Genomic DNA, 21909 nt, shown 5'->3' with positions numbered 1-21909 from the left:
ATGAAGTTCAAGAACAGACAAAACTAATCTATGGTGATAGAAGCCACAGGTTGTTATCTCTGAGGAGATAATGGCAAGGGGTCAGAGGGGGCCTACTAGGGTGCTTGAAATGTTCTATGCCTTGATCTGGGCAGTTAAATAACATAGGAAAAAGACGCATCAATCCGTATATGTAAGATTTGAGCACTTTACTATATACATTCTATTTCAATTAATCTATAAAAACTAAGAACTTGGACATAGCCCATCGTCTTTAACCCTCAAAGAATGAGCAGGATGCAGCACCCATTTTCTTTTCATCAAAGTCCACTGGACAAAGTTATGATCATCAATACAGTATGGTACTGGCACAAAAACAGACACATAGATCAATGGAACAGAATAGAGAATCCAGAAATGGGCCCTCAACTCTACGGTCAACTAATATTCGACAGAGCAGGAAAGACTATCCACTGGAAAAAGGACAGGATCTTCAATAAATGGTGCTGGGAAAATTAGACAGACAGCCACGTGCAGAAGAATGAAACTAGACCATTCTCTTACACCTAACACAGAGATAAACTCAAAAGGGATGAAAGATCTAAATGTGAGACAAGAATCCATCAAAATCCTAGAGGAGAACACAGGCAACTTCTTTCAAGATACATCTATGAAGGCAAGGGAAACAAAAGCAAAAATGAATTATTGGGACTTCATCAAGATGAAAAGCTTCTGCACAGCAAGAGAAACAGTCAACAAAACTAAAAGACAACCTACAGAATGGGAGAAGATATTTGCAAATGACCTATCAGATAAAGGGCTAATATCCAAGATCTATAAAGAATTTCTTAAACTCAACAGCAAAGAAACAAACAATCCAATCATAAAATGGACAAAAGACATGAACAGAAATCTCACAGAGGAAGACATAGACATGGCCACCAAGCACATGAGAAAATGCTCCACATCACTTGCCATCAGGGAAACACAAATCAAAACCACAATGAGATCCCACCTCACACCAGTGAGAATGGGGAAAATTAACAAGACAGGAAACCACAAATGTTGGAGAGGATGTGGAGAAAGGGGAACCCTCTTGCACTGTTGGTGGGAATGTGAACTGGTGCAGCCACTCTGGAAAAACTGTGTGGAGGTTCCTCAAAGAGTTAAAAATAGAACTGCCCTATGACCCAGTAATTGCACTGCTGGGGATCTACCCCAAAGATACAGATGCAGTGAAATGGCAGGACACCTGCACCCCAATGTTTATAGCAGCAATGTCCACAATAGCCAAACTGTGGAAGGAGCCTCTGTGTCCAACCCAGGATAAAGAAGATGTGGCATATACATATACAATGGGATGTTCCTCAGCCATTAGAAATGACAAATACCCACCATTTGCTTCGACATGGATGGAACTGGAGGGTATTATGCTGAGTGAAGTAAGTCAATTGGAGAAGGACAAACATTATATGGTCTCATTCATTTGGGGAATATAAATAATGGTGAAAGGGATTAAAGGGGAAAGGAGAGAAAATGAGCGGGAAATATCAGTGAGAGAGACAGAACATGAGAGACTCCTAACTCTGGGAAATGAACAAGGGGTGGTGGAAAGGGAGGTGGGCGGGGGGAGGGGGTGAATGGGTGACGGGCACTGAGGGGGGCACTTGATGGGATGAGCACTGGATGATATGCTATATGTTGGCAGACTGAACTCGCATTAAAAAAAAAGTCCAGGGCAGCCCCGGTGGCACAGTGGTTTAGCGCCGCCTGCAGCCCAGGGCGTGATCCTGGAGACTGGGGATCAAGTCCCACGTCAGGCTCTCTGCATGGAGCCTGCTTCTCCCTCTGCCTGTGTCTCTGCCCTCTCTCTGCATCTCTATGAATAAATAAATAAAATCTTAAAAAAAAAAAAAAGTCCACTGGAGTATCTGGTACTCAGAATCAATACTGTTTTGACCTTTGTAGCTTGAAAGAAGCTCATTGCATATTCAGAGACCCAGAAGCTTTTAGTAAATAAAAAAGGAAAGGCATTCAATTGGGTACTACGGTGGACTTAATATACGTTCCTTTTTTTTTCTAATTTTTATTTATTTATGATAGTCACAGAGAGAGAGAGAGAGAGAAAGGCAGAGACACACACAGGCAGAGGGAGAAGCAGGCTCCATGCACCGGGAGCCCGATGTGGGATTCGATCCCGGGTCTCCAGGATCGCGCCCTGGGCCAAAGGCAGGCGCCAAACCGCTGTGCCACCCAGGGATCCCCTTAATATACGTTCCTAAATTCTTTGGCACTCTTTCCTTCAAGAGGTTCTCTCCTCCCCTTACTCATGGGCTGGGCTTAGTAACGATTTCTAATAAACACAAGGTAGAGGTGATGGTATGTGATTTCAGAGACCTGGTCAAAAAGGCACTGTGACTTCCTCCTGGCTCTCTTGGATCACTCTATCTGGAGAAGTCTGTCATGTCATGAGAACAGGCCTCTAGGGCAGTCCGGGTGGCTCAGCGGTTTATCACCGCCTTCCGCCCAGGACCTGATCCTGGAGACCCAGGATGGAGTCCCACGTTGGGCTCCCTGCATGGAGCCTGCTTCTTCCTCTGCCTGTGTCTCTGCCTCTCTCTCTCTCTCTTTGTGCGTGTGTCTCATAAATAATAAATAAATAAATAAATAAATAAATAAATAAATAAATAAATAAATAATTTTATTTATTTATTTTTTAAAAAGGAACAGGCCTCTTTGTTGAGGAATTGAGATCTCTTGCCAATGGACAGCAAGGAGCTGAAGGCTCCTGTCAACAGCCATGTGAGTGAGTTGTTATCTTAGAAATGGATCCCCCACTCTCAGTCAAGCCTTCAGATGACCGCAGCCCCTGCTAACATCTGATTACAACCACACGAGAGACCACAAGCCAGAACCACAGAGCTAAGGCCTTCCAAACTCCTGACCTATAGAAATTGTTAGTTAAAAATGTTTGCTTTAAGCTACTAAATTTTGAAGTGCTCATTATGCAGCAGCAAATAACTAATAGCTTGTACCCTCTGAGAGAAGTTCTTACCCACTGAAACAAGGTTGCTATAGTTCTCCAGCATCACATCCCTGTACAGGTTTCTTTGAGCACAGTCCAGCTGCTGCCACTCTTCCCAAGTGAAGTCCACAGTCACGTCCTTGAATGACACAAATCCCTGTAACAGGACATTCTTGTTCAATCTAAAGTGAAAAACACTGGGTAATGTGTAAAAGATGTGTGAGAAATTATTGCTGTTTTAATCATGCAGAGTTTATCATAATAAGTTAAAGAACATGTTTACTACAAGGCCAGTTTTACTATGTGGAAGAAACAGAACTCCTATTTGAAAAACTTTCCATCAATAAAACACATATTAGGCCACAACACAACCAGCATTATTTGATGCTCAGAATACAAATATGAATAAAACACAGGAAGTTTATGGACTGGTAGATGGAGACAAACAAGTAAATATATAAATGCTATGGGGTGTTAAATGGGTTATAATAGAAATAGGAAAGAAGAAATAATTCTATTTTGGGAGGGTGAATTGGGTTTTGTAGAGGATGCATAGTTATGAATAATGAAAATGTAAAAATATGTTTTAAAAGTAAAGTAACTTTTTTTGAAATGTTAAAAATGAATAGTGTAAACTCCAGTAAGTTATGGAGGAGGGGATAAGATCATTATAGATGGAGGAAGGAGTAAGAAAAAAGCCATGGAGACATGAAAAGGAACATGGAAAATTCAAGGAACTATTCATACCTTTGGAATAATGCTCAGACATTATTTATTCATCTACCATTTCTACAATTTTTACATATCTGTATGTCATTCACACTACTTTTGACTTAACAATTTTAACAACTCTTTTATTTAAATAAATGATTTTAAAAGGAAAGCACTAAAGGGAAAGCCAGTATCAATTCCTAAAATGAAGATAGCGAAAATCTGCAAAACAAGCATATACTGATGAAATGTCATGTATGAGGTTTACTTTAAAATACTCTAGAGACTCCTAACTCTAAGGAAACAAACAAGAGGTAGTGGAAAAGGAGGTGTGGGGGATGGTTGACGGGCACTGAGGGGGGCACTTGATGGGATGAGCACTGGGTATTATGCTATATGTTGGCAAATTGAACTCCAATAAAAAAAATATACAAAAAAAATACTCTAGAAAACAGGGGCACCTGGGTGGCTCAGTTGGTTAAGCATCTGACTCTTGATCTCAGCTCGGGTCTTGATCTTAGGATCCACACAGTGTGGAGCCTACTTAAAAATAAAAACATATAAACCAAAAAGCTCTAGAGAACAAATAAAGGAAGAAAGAGGGGAAAGATGTAAGATTGGAAAAACATTGATAATTGTTGAAAATATATGAAGAAGTATAGGGGTTTATTAAACTGTTCTCTAAATTTTTGTGTGTTTGCATTTTCCATTAAAGAACTTATAAAAATTAAATACAACAAAACCATTGTTTTTAAAGTTTAAAATAAAAACAATAACATAAGAGCAATATTTAATTGGGTCAAATTTATTTTTTTAAATGCCTATTTGGAAACAACGAGAAGAATAGAATAATTTATGATTAGTTAGTAGTAAAGTACTACTTTGTTTTTACTTATTTTTCAAACCATAAGGTTCCACCTCAATAAGAGAATTAAATTTTTAAATTTGATGTTAATCAAATCCAACCAAGATATATCTGAAAGACAGTGGGAAGATGAGGGAAGGAGAGCAGTCAACTAAACGTGCTTGGGTTTTGGGCTAAGCAACTTGCATCTCACTAAAGTCCAGAAAGCAAGGAAGAGCAGGTTTGGGTGGAAGGGAGAGGTAGAATCAAGAATTCTATTTGTCCAACAATAAAAGGACAAATGATTCAGTTTAAAAATGGGCAAAGGACTTCAATAAACATTTCTCCAAAGAAGATATGCAAACGGAAATAAGCACATGTAAAGATGCTCAACCTTATTAGTCATGCGGGAAATGCAAGTCAAAACCACAATGATACAACTTTACACCTAAGAGGATGGTCATAATCAACAAAATAGAAAATACAAGAGTTAGCGAGGATGTGGAGAAATTGGAACCCTCATACATTCCTGGTGGGAATGTAAAATGGTACAGCTGCTGTACAAAACACTGGGGCAGTTCCTCCAAAAGTTAAATGTAGAATTACCATATAACCCAGAAATTCCACTACTAGGTGAGAACAAAAGACCCCAATAATTAGAGAGCACGAGCTGAAAGATAAGATGGATTCCCTCATGTCAAGGGAGAGAAACTATCCTTTCAGCCAGCCCAAATAACCATGGGAATCAAAACTAGTTAGTGTAGCCTGAAGTGACAAACCTGTACAAAAGTCAACAATATTCACAAAACCCCTTGCAAAACATCTTATCATGTTCTCCAGTGGCTGGCCCACCCTGAAGCTACCACCAGCTACAGCGAGCTGTATCCTGTCTGGCATTCTGCTCCTGAAGTTACAGCTTAGGACCTGAGTCTGACCAACTGAACTTGCAGGTTTTTCCTACCTTCCCCTTCCAAGCACATTTTTGGTTGTGGCTGAAGGCTGCCATCCCCCAGCTGACACACTGTATGACAATAAAGCTTTCTCTTGCCTGATTAAATCTTTCATTCCAGGAATTTTGGTTGACATAGGTATATACCCAAGATTTGAAAACAGATACCCAGAAAGATACTTGTGTGCCAGTACTCATAGCGGCTTTACTTACATAAAGCCAAAAGGTAGAGATAACCCAAGTGTCCATCAGTAGATGAATGGATACAAAAAATGTGTTTATATGAAAGAATATTACTCAGCCCTAAAAAGGAAGGAAGTTCTGATACATGCTACAGCATAGATAAACCTTGAAAACATGCTAAGTGAAATAAGATACGAAAGCACAAATTTCATATGATTCCACCTCTGTGAAATACCTAGAATAAGCAAATTCATAGAGGCCAGAAAGCAAGTTATGAGATTACCAAGGGCTGTTGGGAGAATTGGGAGTTATGGCTCAGTGGGCATAGTTTCTGCTTGATGTGATAAAAAAGTCTACAAAACAGACAGTGGGATGGATTCACAAATTGTGAACATAATTAATACCATTGAACCGCACACTTAAAAATGGTTCAGATGGCAAATTTTGTTATAGTTTACCACAAAAATTCTATTGGCAAACGATTTTATTTATTTACTCATGAGAGATACAGAAAGAGAGGCAGAGACACAGGCAGAGGGAGAAGCAGGCTCCATGCAGGGAGACTGACCCGGGACTCCATCCTAGGAATCCAGGATCAGGCCCTGAGCCAAAGGCAGATGCTCCACTGCTGAGCCACCCAGGTGTCCCTCTATTGGTCCAAATTAACTTTGTTTCCCTTGTGAGATAACTGCCCCTGGCGTAGTTTCTATCTGTGACTCGACAAGGAGTAAACTTACATAGTTCCGTTACCGACAGTACTGATAATATGATTTATAATAAACATATATATATATATTGGGTCTTTGTAGTTCCTAGCACTGAGCTCCTAAAACCCTTGGAATTTTCAATGATGAAAGGGATGATGGTGTCTTTTGTTAGGTTAATGAGGTGGCTTCTGGAAAGCACCTAAGGTGGGAAGGCTGGTCACCAGGGGAACCAAAAGAGAATAGACAGTTGGAACTTTCTGTCCCATTCCTGATTTGGGGGGAGGGAGGGAGGGCTGGAGGTTCAATCCATCAACAATGGCAAATAATTTAATCAATCATGCCCACATAATGAAGCCTCCAAAAAGACGCTAGAGAGTTCAGAATGCTTCCAAGTGCCAGATGCCAAGCCTTGAATTCCACGCTTCTTTGTTCAGAACATTGTCTTACGAATCTCTTCATCTGATTGTTGATTTGTATCTTCTAATATCCTTTGCAATAAACTGGTAATCTAGTGGGTAGATTGGTTTCCTGACTCCTATGAGCCACCCTAGCAAATTAATAGAACCGAAGGAGGAGGTTGTGGGAACCTCTGATTCATAATTAGTCAGTCAGAAGCATAGGGCTTGTGAAGTGAAGGACAGAGTACTTGACCTATAGGATCTGACATTATCTCTAGGTGAGTAGTGTCAAAATTGAGCTGAATTGTAGGACAGACAGCTGATGTCAGAGATTGCCTGGTGGTATAAGGAAGAAACCCCACACGTTGGAATTGGTGCAGAATTATAGGTACATAACCCAGTATTCCCTGAACTTTTAAAATCAGAGACTGGATATTGTGATATGACAAGAAACATATTTTGGTCTTCATCCCTGGCTCCTAGTCAGAATTTTTAAAATCTTTGTAATTTCCTAAGCAATAAAGGTGTGAGGAGCATCTTTTGTTCTAATATTTGTCTCTGACCCTGGTTCCTAAACCTAGAACTCCTCTAAAATCCTTAGAATTTCCTAGATGACAAGAGTGTCTTTTGTTCTAATGAGAACACACACGCACTAATATATAACTTAAAAAAAACATAAATTATATATAAACACCTCAAACAATACTGATATATTATGGCCATTAAAAAGATATGTACGTAAGAGTGCCTGGATGGCTCAGTCAGTGGAGCATCCAACTCTTGATTTCAGCTCAGGTCATGATCTCAGGGTTGTGGGATCAAGCCTTGCGCCAGGCTCTGTGCTTAGCATGGAGTCTGTTTGAGATTCTTTCTTCCTCACCCTCTGCCCCTCCTCCCAGTCACGTTCTCTCTCTTGTCTAGCTCTAAAATTAAAAAAAAAAAAAAAAAAGATATGTAGGTGGTTCTCATCTATTCTCCCCATACCCCAGGGGATCACCTTGCACATTCCCTAAGGAATGGATGCTCCCCACTTTGAAGACAACTATACTGAAACTGTGTGCTACACAGTGGGTATAACCAAAGGAACATTATAGACAAAAATTAGACATATACCTTCAAATAAAAACATCTAAAACCATAAGACAATCACAACCATTAAGACGTTTGCTAGCAGCATTCAGCTAAGTGATAAACCAAAAGAAATGAGCAAATTCACTTCATTCCCACTATCCATGAAGCATACTCACTTGATATACACTTTAAGTCCCTCAACCTATTGCATTTTAAAGGAAAAATATTTGATTATTTATTGGTTAAAAACTGCAAATTAAAATTGATACTATTATAACCTTTACTAATATTAACTCCTTGGAATAATTTCACAAACTTTTATTCATGGATCAAGGCAGACTTTTTTTTGACAGCTATGTACTTAGGCCCCATGATTTTACCACCTAGAAATTGAATTCTGCTTTGACATTATGCCCTATGGTTATTTGGAGAAGTGGTTTAAGAAACAGCTATGGAGAAGCCTCCTATGGAATTTATCATGGGTTGGTAAATGTAAAGGACACTGCCTACTATATTATATGTATGCATCAAGAGAATAATTTCAAACCTAAATGCCAAAAATTCTTTACTTCCCTCAAGAAAATATCACATTTACTATAAATCCTATCATTGCAGATGATATGCTCAACTTCAATGAACTATGAAAGATCCTATAACTTATATGACTATTTCACATTTCCTTGGTCTAGATCATCTATTTTATTTTCCCTGATCTCTATTTACATTTTTTTCATTTAATCAAATTAATTCTTTTAAACTGCCTCAAATACAATTAAAAGTAATATGGGGTATAAATAACTCACTTACCTGAGACTTAGTCATTTTCTGTTGCTCTTCAGAAGGCCCAGATATCTATGAAGACAGAGCCGGGATGAGCAGGGAGGGGATAAAAGGAGACCACCATGAGTCTGGGCCTGCCCTGTGATTCTCAGAATCATGAGCCTAGAAATTCCTATAACCAACTACATAGAGGACTCCTCTTCAGAGAATTCCCCTTTCAAAGGTTCCTTTGAGAGACCACAAAAGATTATGCTGTGATAACATCAACTTACTTACAGTTCTGAAAGGGTCAGGCCATGGTATGTTTTACTTTTGTGGATGTGTATCCCATTATATATTTAAGAAGTTCCTCCTCCTTTGACCCCAAAATTCTATAATTAGATATTTATCCTAAAAAAAAAATAAACATGGATGTACATAAAGATATATCTGCAGGGATATTCATCACGATGCTGCTTGATTACTTAAAAAGTAGAAAAAACCCCTAGGTGTTCAACAACAGGGGCTGGTTAAATCGGTCATCGAAGGTTAGAATTCTAGTCATTAAAATATCTTAGAAAAATATTTACAGATTTGGAAAAATCTTCTTGTTGTATTACAAAGCAAGAAAAATAGGTTATAAAACACTAAATATGTTGAAATGTATTTGAAAGACCAAACAAGCATCTGAAAGGACATACATCAAAATGTCCCACTGACCTCTCAACCCAAATTCATACCAAGGAAGTTCTAAAGGATACAATTCACTAGCTCAATACACTCAATGAGCTCTAACAGTCACCCTCATCCGTTGACTTCTAGGACCATCTAAAATGTACAGGATCAGTTCACATGTCATCCCCTCTAGAGAGCCTTTCCAAACGCCTCCTGGACAGACTCAGTCATTCCTTCCTCGGACTTTCCCACAGTGCCCAACACTCTACAGGATACAGAGGGTTTTCCTGATGGAGGCTCAAGGCAAGGGATGACGAAGCCTGATCTAAGACTGTGGCAGTGGGAATGGGGAGGACAAACTGCAGTGATGCCGGAGAGCCCCAAGCAGGGGCTCTGAGGGCCTCCGAATCACCGACACGCCCAGGTGTCAGTCCCACCGACTCCCACCCGGTCGCTGACCCTCCTCGGAGCCCAGTCCCAGCAGCGCCACCTAACACCGACCTCCAGCGGGCGGCGATCGCTCTCTGGACCGAGCCTGCATCACCACGGACCGCTAGAGATGCTCACTCGCGGATCAAACATGATGCCCTGACTCCCAGCACCGCAGCCAGCCACTGACACTTCCCTTTAAGAGAACCGGACCCCTCAACTCCCAGCCTCGCCTGCAGGGCCCCCCGCAGAGCGTTAGCCGCGTCCCCGCCCCGTCCCCATCCCGCTGCGGGGGCTGCGGCCTCTCCGGTATTAACTGCGGAACCAGGCGCAGCCCGCGACCTGCTTCTATCGCGAGACTTTCCGAGTGTCCAGGCGTTCTGAGCCCCGAGATTAATATGGCGGCGCCCAGTGAGCGGAACGTGTGACGGAGTGGGAGCCGCCATATTCTGAGTAGGTGTTGGTGCCGTACAGGAGAGAATCCTTAATGCTAGGGAAGGTAGAACTGGGATACGGAAGCCACGGAAAAGATGTACTGGGACAATGTGGGAGCAAAAACATAAAGTAGGCGGCAGCCTGGGTGGCTCAGCGGTTTAGCGCCTGCCTTCGGCCCAGGGCGTGATCCTGTGGTCGCGGGATCGAGTCCCGCGTCGGGCTCCCTGCGTGGAGCCTGCTTCTCCCTCTGCCTGGGTCTCTGCCTCTCTCCATGTGTCTCTCATGAATAAATAAATAAAATCTTTAAAAAAGAAAAAAAACACAAAGTAGGAAAGCATCCCAGGTCTCTGAGGATGGAGTCCGGGAACCTCCGGCTAGAAAGCAGCGCAAGGTGCAAGTGAAGATGGAGCAGGAGGCTGGGGACACGGGGGAGGCCACTCCCGTTACTGTGAGCCCCCGCCCAAGTCCGTTGACCTACAGCACATTGCCTCGCTTTCCCCAATATCGGGTATATTAATGATAATAGCCTGCTTACTGCGGTAGGTTATTTAATTTAGGCTCTGAGGTGGATGTCAAGAGGGAGCAGTCAGAACGCTTTCACCCGGTGACCTGCAGCCAGTCATCCTGGAAAGTGATACTCAAATGTCCTTTCCTGGGAACACTTTCCCAGATTGGGATGGGGGGGCCCTGCTAAAGACGCCTCAGATGGCGCAGAGGGGGAGGTGTTTGAGGGTAAACTCTGTAGGATAAAGCTAGGTCTTGCTTCTCAACCTGGTCTTGAACTTGCTCTGTGGCTTCGGTTCTCCCACTGTGAGCAGAAGTTTGTGAAATACTCATTTGGGTATTTCAGTGTTTGCCCACATAAGGCAGAACGTTTCAGTGTCAGTGTCAATGAGAAGCACTTCGGAATCCATGCAGTTTTTTAAAAATAATAATAATAAATACCATACAATAGTGTTATTACTGTTAAGTTAAATGAGGAGGCTACTAGACTGAGGTGGTTCTAATGCCTTAGCAACCCTGGTAAGCAAACCCAAACCTAAGGGTATAAATGCCTCAAGGTTAAGAAATCAAAACCTAAAGACAACCAATCACGAATGAGGCTTTCCCAAATCAGACAACTGCCTAAACTATAAAGCAATCAAATAATTTCCTTGCTTTGCTTCTGGGTCTTATCTGTAAAAGTCTTGCCTCTAGCTCTTCTCCACGGAGCACTTCTAACCAGCTTGCGGTTTGGTGCTGCCCAATTTGAGTCAGTAACTACTGTTCAAACATAAAAATTTTAATATGTCTCAGTTTATCTTTGAACATTACTACAAAATATCCCACCTTAACTGATGCTGAAAGACACTATGCAATAATTCTCCAGGTTCACTCAGCTCTTTAAGTCAGATACGGTGGATGTCATGCTTCTGGAATGTCCTCCACAACCTTATGTTAGGAAAAGTTCTATTTGTGCTTCAAAACTGGGCTCCAATATCCTGTTCTAAGTTTTTTTTTTTTTTCCCCATAGCTTCCTGGCATCTGTGCCTTTTTACGGGCACAGCTGCTTATGCCTTCCTCTATCACGGTCATCACTGCCTGGCACTGGGATTTGCAGTGTTTGTCTTTTCTCCCCTGTGGTCTGATAGCTACTCAGGGCAAGAGTGTCAGAATCAGCTTAGTTTCCCTTTTTTTGTTGTTGTTTAATACATATTCAAGTCTACTGAGTCTTCCATCATAATGTATGGGCTCATTCATTGCATCACTCACACACATTTATTATTTTCATGCGTGGTAATGCAAGGAAGGAGCTTAGAATTTGAGAGTGACAATGTAATGTGGTCAGTGGCCAGACAGGCATGACTGGTGTTGTGGGGGCACAGTAGGAGGTAACTACCTTGGTCAGGGACTGGGTGGTAATGGTGGGGGTGTGGGAAGGGGCTCTCAGAAAGGCAAAGGACATGATTTTAAAACCCGAGTCTGGGAAGGGGAGCAGTTTTCAGGAAAACAAGGTGAAGAAGGGATGTCTCAACAGAAAAACAGCTGATATATACCACTTCTCACATACCTGATAGCAGACTAATCCCAACTCTATGTTCAGGTGGTTCCCTCTGTTAGGAATTCCCACACACTCCTACTTTGGGGGATATTCCATGCCAAAACCAGGGGAGCCTCTTATGCTTTGTGAGGCCCCAAATTAGTGCCCTTTTACATGTATAATCTAATACAGAGGTCTGCAATCTACAGCCGTGAGGTAAATCTGGCCTGCTGTCCATTTTGTATTTTCATCTTACTCAAACAATGAAAACAATTCTTACTTTCCAAATACTCCAGGTTAATCACACTGTGTGTTTGTGGGTGGGATGTTCTGTTCAATATTCCACTCTACTCTCAGCTGGCTTATAAGGTAGAAGGAAACCTGGCCAGACAATCCATGGAAATGGCGTTAGGTACCGCAGGGGGAAAAAAAGGCATGGAATCTTACATGCAGCTGTGTGTAAATACGTGATAGCTGTGTGTAAATGTGTGTGTAAATATGTGATACCTACTTACTTTGATACAAATTTCTAATACAAATATTGCCTCCAGTCAAATTATTTTTTTAATTTTTTTATTATTATTTATTTATGATAGTCACAGAGAGAGAGAGAGAGAGAGAGAGAGGCAGAGACACAGGCAGAGGGAGAAGCAGGCTCCATGCACCGGGAGCCCGATGTGGGATTCGATCCCGGGTCTCCAGGATCGCACCCTGGGCCAAAGGCAGGCGCCGAACCGCTGCACCACCCAGGGATCCCCAGTCAATCAAATTATAATAAAAATGAATCTAAAACTAGTGGTTCATATAGATTATTATAGAAAGGAGATGCAATCAATCAGGGAAAGCATATACAATGGAAAAAAAAACAAGGGGAGACCCCTGGAAAATCTCAACTGGTGAGGGATAAAAGAAAAAGGAACTGATGATGGGAACAGAGGAGAGAGGGAGGGTGTCAGAGGATCAATGGTGAAATATTTCAAGGAAGAGGGAAGAATCAAACATCAGATGCAACCAAAACCCCACTAGGATAGGACACCTGGGTGGCTCAGCAGTTGAGCATCTACCTTTCACTCAGGGCGGGGTCCCAGGGTCTTGGGGTCCTGGGGTCCTGAGATCAAGTCCCACATCAGGCTCCCTGCATGGAGCCTACTTCTCCCTCTGCCTGTGTTTCTGCCTCTCTCTCTCTCTCTGTCTCTCATGAATAAATAAACAAAATATTTTTTTAAAACCCACTAAGATAAGGACCCCCAAAAATGTCTCTTGGATTTGATAAGAGCAAGATGGTCTTTTTAGAGACTGTTTTAATAGTAATGGTAAAGACAGAGCCCTACCGCAAGTATAAACATGAACTGGGGAAGTAGAAACACCAAAGTAATACCAGTTTTCAAGAAGCTTGTACATTAAAGGAGAGAAAGATGAGGATTCAGATTATAAGCTGGTATTTGTAACATACAAGAGAATTTAAGCAGGTCAAAGACGGAATTGTTTCCTAAGAAACCACATGTCTTCAGACAATTATGAAGACATGAATAAAAAATTCAATAGAAAAAAGGACAAGTACCTCAATAATAATTAAAGATATGTAAATTAAACAACGAACTTTTCCATATTGTTAACATTTTTAACATTGATAATAGTCCATATAAAGAAATCAAATCTGGAATTATTCACACATACATGTAGATGGGAGGCAGACAATTTGGCAATACTCTTGAAATTTACTATGTGCCAAAACAACTTTTAAAAAGAAAAACAGGGCAGCCCGAGTGGCTCAGCAGTTTAGCTCTGCCTTCGGCCCAGGGCGTGATCCTGGAGTCCTGAGATCAAGTCCCATGTCGGGCTGCCTGCATGGAGCCTGTTCTCCCTCTGCCTGTGTCTCTGCCTCTCTCTCTCTCTCTCTCTCTCTCCCTCTCTCCCTCTCTCTCTCTTTCTCATGAAAAAGTAAAATCTTAAAAAAAAAAAGAAGGAAGGAAGGAAGGAAAGAGAGAGAGAAGAAAGAAAGAAAGAAAGAAAGAAAGAAAGAAAGAAAGAAAGAAAGAAAGAAAGAAAGAAAGAAAAACAAAGCAGGAGGGCTTACTATCTTTACCTGACTTCAAAACTTAGTATAAAGTTACTGGAATCAATTTAATGTGATATTGGCATCAAGATAGATACATAGATAAATGGAACAGAGTCCAGAAATAGACCCTCACATTACATATTCAGCTGATGTTTATTTAACCCTTAATATTGGTGGTATCGGTGGCAAGAACGGAGGCCATGTGGAGTTTGTGTCAAGCCCCAGTAGAACAACATAGGCTCCTGGAAATTTGGACCAAGACCAGGCCATCTGCAGTGGAGGATTAGAAACTTTTGTAAAACATCTCCCGGCAAGCTGTCGTATCCTGGTAAAGACAGAATGCACGACTATGGGACACTAAGTGACAAAAGTGAGACAAAAGTGACTTTTCCACCAGAACTACCCATTATGAGGTAGAACCTGTCAAAACTATCAAATCATGAATTAAGTGGGTTTAGAAAATATCCATTTTCAGATACAAGTGGTACATTCAGGAGCAGCAGATATGAGCAAGCACATGGCAACCACCACTGCTACATCAGCATCCCCTACAGGAACTTCAGGTTGATGTCTAAATACTCTGAGCTCTTTGTGTTCAGGAACCAGCAGGCAAGAGGAGGTATCACTATCTTAGAAGAAGTGAATAACTCTGATGTCAGTAGAAAGTGCCTGCTATCACACAATGTGGGCAGGGAAGAAAACATAGAACCGAGTGATACCCCTTGCCCAGTTGTGACCATAAATGTACTCAGATCTGAGAAGGGCATAATGGCCAGTGTCTTATGTCAGCAGAGGTAGCTGAGAATGGATAGTGGAGAAGTGAGATGATGAATTATCTGTTATGACCCTGGGACGATTATAGCAGCAGGAGCTGTAGTTTATCCCACTAATCTACCTCTCTTCTGATGTCTTCCCAGGCAAAAAGGGATTCAGGTACTTTGGAGGAAGTACTATGTATATGAACAGAGCCAGGGATGTATTATGATAGACATAGAGTTGCGTATCCAGATTCTTCTTCAAGGAAGGACTTGCTGCTTGGCTGTGAGGGGTACAATAAGACCACTTCTAGCTGTCAGCTACTTGAAAGTAGGCCTCACTTATAAAAAGCTGTCACACCCAAGTTCATGTCCTTCATAGGGTAGTCTGTATCTGGTGAATGAGCACAGTCAGGGTATAAAGGCCCAATAGAGTGAGTGGGAAAAACTCCAGAGCTCTTCACCAGGTTGGCAGAGGCTTCATTGGGCCAGCAATTATGTAAACTTCTTCCTTTGTCCAATCTTGCTTTTCCTCCTTCTTCACCTAGGTATTGGTTTTTAATTATCATCTGATCCATCCAGCTCTCATTATCTGCCTCCAGAGAACCCAACCACAATTTTGTCATCAGAGAACATACGCTGCATGATTTCAGTTCTTTTAAATGTACTGAGACTGGCTTTGTGGTCTAGCATATTTTTTGACCTCTGATTAGGTCAAGGCTTCTTATAATGTTCTTCAGATAGTGTATCTTTACTAACTTTTCTTTTTTAAAAATATTTAATTAATTAATTTATTTAGAGAATATGTGCCTGAGGTGGGGGAGGAGCAGAGGGAAAGAATCCCAAGCGGACTCCCACTGAGCACAGAGACCTAGGTGGGGCTTCTCATGACCCCAAGACTATGACCTGTGCTGAAATCAAGAGTTGGATGCTCAGCTGACTGAGCCTCCCAGGAGTCCCTATCTTTACTAATTTTTCTGTCTAGCTGTTCTATGAGCTGCGTAGAGAAGGATGGGGAAATTTCCAATTATGATTCTGAAATTATTGCTATCTCTCTTTAGTTCTTTTGATTTCTACTTGTACTTTGAAGCTCTGTTTCTGGTGCATAACTGTTCATAAACATTAGGTCTTCCTGAGGAATTAATCCTTTAATCTTCTTAAATTGGCCTTCTTTATCTCTGTTAATACTTTTGTTAAGAAGTCTGTCTGCTATTAATATAGCCATTCATGCCTTTGTATGCTTACTATTTATATGACATTTCAATCCATTTAATTTTAACTTATCTGGGTCTTTTTAAAGTCTAGGTCTTGTACAGAGCATAAAATTGGGTCTTGCTTTTATATCCCATTATGAAAATCTCTGCCTTTTCATTGGAAAGTTTAGTCCACTAACTTTTGAAGTAATTATTGCTAAGATTCGATTTAGGTCCACCATCTTATTATTTGTATTGTCTCCTCTGATCTTCTTCTTCTGTATCTCCCTTCCTATTTTCTTTATGAATTTTAAGATACTTTTTAGAGGTTCGTAATTTATGTTATGTTTTTGGCTATACCTCTTTGATTTACTCTTCAGTGGTTTCTCTAGGGATCGGTCTATCATTCCTGAATTTCATGGTCTACTTGAAGTTGATATTGTATCAAATCACACACAATTAGAAACTTTTCTACATTATAGGTCTGCCCCCATTCTTTATGCTACCATTGATACATGTATTGCATCTAAACACCTTACAATCCACATAAGAAAGTTTTTTTTAAATAATCCTAATATTTTAAAGAAATGAAGAAGTTAAAATAGTCTTATATTCACTTATATATTTACTATTTCTAACACTCTTCAGTGCTTCCTAAACAACTGAGTTTCCATTTGGTATCATTTTCTTTCAACCTGAAAAATATTACAGTTCTCTTACTTCTTTTATTTGAGATGCCATTAATTCACCTTCATTTTTGAAGGATACTTTTGCTGGATATAGATTTCAATATTGAAGAGTTTGTGTTTTGTTTTTACACATCACTTTAAGGATACTGACCTACTGTATACTGGCCTCCCGGTGGTAAGTCACCAATCATTAGAATTGTTTCCATCACATATAATGTGTTGTTTTCCCCCCTGGCTTTCCAGGTTATATTTTTATCTTTAGGTTCTAGCAGCTTGTCTAGGATGTACCTAATCATGGTTTTCTTCACACTTAACCTGCTTAGAGTTCACTGAGATTCTCAAATCAGTACATCTATATCATTTACCAACTTGGGGAAGATTTCAGCCATTGTATCTTCAAATATTTTGTGTATCCCATTCTTTCCTTGTTCTCCTTTTGGAACTTTAGCTACACATATTCAAAACATTTTGTTACTGTCCCACAGGTGACTGAGGTTTTCTTCCTACCTTTTCAGTCATATTCCCCTCACTTTGAATCATTTCTACTGAGTGATTTCAAATTCAATGACTCTTTCCCCATTTTCATTCTGCTGGTAAGCTTATCCAATGAATTTTAAATTTCAGGAATCATTGTATTTTTTTTTAAGTTCCAGAATTGTCTTCTAGTTTTCCTTCATAGTTTCTATTTCTTTAATTTTAAAAAAAAATCTTTATTCACTGTGAGCATATCTTTATATCATTAAGCACCATTATAATAATCATATTAATATCCTCATATGCTCATTCCAACTTCTGGGCTGGTTGTCTCTTTTCTTGAAATCGGGTCACAATTTCTTAATTCTTTGACTGTCAAGTAAGTTTTTCTTATACCCTAGATATATGAATGATAAGTTGTGAGAGTTTGGATTCTGGTATACTTCTCTGAAGAGTATTAATATTTTTATCAAGGAATTAGCATGGTTGAGCTCAAACTTAAAACTGAGTCTGTGGGGCAGTGGCACAAATAAAAGCTCAGTTCTCTTGTCTTTAATTGAAGCATTAGGAGTCTGTGCCAAATATGCGGTCCAGGGGTTAGTCAGAGATTTGGGCAGAGTTTATTAAGAATTTAGATTGTCCCCTCTTTGAGTCTCTCTTTTCTGGGATTCTCCTCTCACTTTCCAAGTAGCTGTGACTACCCTGAACTCAGTCCTGTGGTTTTATCATCTCAAAAAAACTGAATCTTTTTCTATCAAATTACCCCCCTCTGCGATACCAACTTCAGCATGTCCTCAGGCTAAAAGCTGTGATCTACCCTCCCACATTCCCTTTTCCAAGTTTCACCTCTTTCCCATAATATACCTTTATTCACTCTCCAGTACCTTCAGGTCATTGTGTGTGTGTGTGTGTGTGTGTGTGTGTGTGTGTGATTTTGTCCAGTAATGAAAACTCATTACAACAAAATAAAATTAATTCAGGAAAATAGAAAAATTATTTAGAAAAACATCAAGTTTACTCTTGAACTGACAATCATGAAAGAATCACAGTCCACATAATGATGGTGATATTATGCATTTTCCAACACATGTATTTGTGTATATAAATATGACCTTTATATTAAAGAGATATCTCAGAAACATTTTTAAATACTTCTAAAATTTACTTCAACAATGATTTAAATCAATGTTTCTCAAAGCGTGGTCCCCAGACCAGCAGTATCAGCATCTTCTGGTAAGTTATTAAAAATGCAAAATCTCAGACCCCTGTCCCGACCTCCTGAATCAGAAACTCAACGGGTGGGGCCCATTTCTAAAGTCTTGTTTTAACAAACCCTGTGGACAATTTTGATACCTGCTATCATTGATTTAGACTCACCTCTGTATGTCTATTTTCTTGTATCGTTCTCCTCCAATAATCTTTTAGACATCATTTCCTCATTTATTAATGCTAACTTTTAACTCCTTTCTTACTCCATAGGATGGCTTTCAGCATTCATTTCTACTGCTCAGGCATACCTATATTTCTGACTATCCAAGAGGTGTGGGAAATTTAACATAGCCATAACATGCAACTGTTTTATCCTTGTAAAAAGTACAGATTTTCCATAGCTGTGGATAGTACCAGACTTCCACCTGGTTAAAAGTTACTGATGGAAAATGGCTTTCAGACTGCATTTTCCTTTCCTGAGATTAAATAAGTTACTTGGAAATGAGGTTATAACATCCAAGTTGATTTTTTCAATGCACATGTGCACACACACAGGCACACACAGTTTCATTCTCAATATTTATATCTATTAATTCTCTGAAATGAGGAAATCAGAAAGGCAGGAACTTGAATGGGAAATATTTGCAAAGATGGCACTTAATCACATATTTGTTGAGGATCTATCATTATGCTGGACTCATATTCAGGTGAAATATTTATTGAGCAGAATTAACCACTAGAAAATCTTGCTTATTGACCCATATGTTGATTCTGAAGAACAGATGAGGTAATTTAGTGAAGGTGCTGTGAAAATGTAAAAGGTGACATATATGCCAAATATTATTACCTTATATTACAAAATCATTTTTGTCCTTATATCACTGTTTTTAGTGTAACAATTTAAAATAATTCAGTTATATTTTTGTCTATGATTTATGATTAAAAAATAATAATGGGGCACTGAATGACTCAGTCAGTTAAACATCATTCAGCTGAGGGCAGGTCAGGTTAAAAGTTACTGATGGAAAATGGCTTTCAGACTGCATTTTCAGTCTGGTTCAGCTCAGGTCATGACCCCAGGGTCCTGAGATTGAGCCCCACATTGGGCTCTCTGCTTTTCCCTCTCCCTGCCACTCCCCCTGCTTGTGCGCTCTCTCTCTCCCTCTGTCAAATAAATAAATAAAATCTTAACAATAATAATATAATATTATTAATATATATAAGGTTTATATTTAAAAATATAAATTTTAGGGGATCCCTGGGTGGCTCAGCAGTTTAGCACCTGCCTTTGGACCAGGGCATGATCCTGGAGTCCCTTGATCAAGTCCCGCATTGGGCTCTCTGTATGGAGCCTGCTTCTCCCTCTGCCTGGGTCTCTGCCTCTGTGTGTGTGTGTCTCTCTCTCATGAATAAATAAATAAAATATTTAAAAATAATAATAAATAAATTTTAATAATAATAATGATAATAAATAGGTATATAGTGGAAAATAGGTCTCATGTGCAAACCCAAATTGATTCACAGTACCTTCTGGAATGCATGCTTAAGAGTAACTCTGAGGCCAAGTCTAGGTTCACTCAGAAAGAGAGCAATAATCCATAACAATGTCTGCTATTGAGCAAGAACAGTAAGTAGTGGCTTTCGTTGCAATAGATTTGAAATCCCAGATTGAGATGTTTGTATATAAGTGTTCTGAATTTGTGATAAAATGAAGTGACTGTTCAGAAAATCACTTTCATTCACCTGCAATCACAATTTATCTTCAGTCTTTTAAAAATATGGCATATAGAAGAAATAGGGTGCTAAATTATAGTTGCAATTCATTATTTTAATAAAAAGATATGTGTTTTACAGGAAAAGTCTTTGTATCATTTAATACCATATCTTCAGACTCATTACCCTTCATAATTGGCATACTTTTACTTCATCACACAACACCATGGAGCGAGCTCAGTGAAAATTTTAATCAGTGCTGATGTGTGCATATTAAAAAAGATTTTAATTGTGAAAATAATACATTGTGAAAATAATACATGTACGTTATTTAAAAATTCAAACAGTATACAATAAAAAGGAGGTCTCCCTTCCATCCCAGCCCCCATTCTGGTACTCCTGTGCTCATGACAACCACTATAAAGTTTCTTCTGTATTTTTTCGAACCAAGTCTATTCACATACAAATATATATAAAGCCTTTCCACATTCATATACATATATATATATATGAAGCCTTTCCACATTCATACACACACACACACACACACACACACACACAGAAACAGGTAAACACACAACCTTTTGTACATAAGTAGGAACATACTATACCTATACACAGAGTTCAACAACCTGCTTATTTCACTTAACAATTTTGTTCACTTAGGGAATGATGTCTCTACTAGCACCTGTGTATCCTCAGCTTTCTTACATTTTCTCTTAATTTTGTGTTAATATGTCTTACATAAATAACTTTTAGAAAGTTTGCAGCTGATGTAGATGCCTACAAAGACATTAAGAAAGAGCTAGGTGATAATATCAAAGATGAGACTCACACCAGTGGCCAGACACACTTATACATGGAAATTAACAGATTTGGAAATTCAATTCTCATGTATGGTATTTAAGTACACATTCAAGCAACTCAGGAATTGTCAGCATATGTCTGCATATGTAGCTTATTGATGATTCTTAAATGTTTTGGTCTGAATATACAATTAATAATTGAGTATTTTTAAAACAGTATTTTCTATAAAAGGTTGGTATCAAGTTTAAACTCTCCATCCATTGCTTCTACATAAGATTCATTTTTAAATTCTCTCATGTGTAACTAGGTGTGACTTCTTATTAAAGATTTTCTACCATCCTTAAGATTCAGGATACTTCAGGCAGCCCAGGTGGCTTAGCAGTTTAGCAATGCCTTCAACCCAGGGCATGATCCTGGAGGCCTGGAATCAAATCCCACATCAGGCTCCCTGCATGGAGCCTACTTCTCCCTCTGCCTGTGTCTCTGCCTCTCTCTCTCTCTCTGTGTCTCTCATGAATAAATAAATCTTAAAAAAAAAAAAAAGATTCAGGATACTTCTAAGTTTAAATAAAACCTTTACTTGAGTTAAAAGATTTACCACATTAATTTCACTCATGCGATTTTTCTTCTGAATGAGTTTTCACATGTTTGGTAAGGGATGCATTTTGTTTGAAAGATTTTCCACATTCATTACATTCATAGGGTTTCTCTCCCGTGTGGGATCTCTGATGTATAACAAGTTGTGACTTCACATTGAAAGCCTTTCCACATTCATTACATTCAAAAGGCTTCTCCCCAGTATGAGTTCTCTGATGTACAATGAGG

The 21909-nt window shown here is 39.6% G+C and overlaps 1 protein-coding gene across 1 annotated transcript in view; it reads right to left on the bottom strand.

The window, feature by feature from the left end:
- LOC112923068 (uncharacterized) overlaps nt 1-21909 on the bottom strand; it is a 59361-nt gene that overhangs the window by 23128 nt on the left and 14324 nt on the right. Inside the window, 2 exon segments of the mRNA XM_026002777.2 lie at nt 3035-3161; nt 8675-8719. Of these exon segments, the coding sequence (XP_025858562.2) occupies nt 3035-3161; nt 8675-8719 (172 nt within the window).

Source organism: Vulpes vulpes, chromosome 12, assembly GCF_048418805.1.
Source record: "Vulpes vulpes isolate BD-2025 chromosome 12, VulVul3, whole genome shotgun sequence".
Lineage (NCBI taxonomy): Eukaryota > Metazoa > Chordata > Mammalia > Carnivora > Canidae > Vulpes > Vulpes vulpes.
Note: the sequence above shows the minus strand (reverse complement) of the source record. Positions and strands in the feature narration are given on the sequence as shown.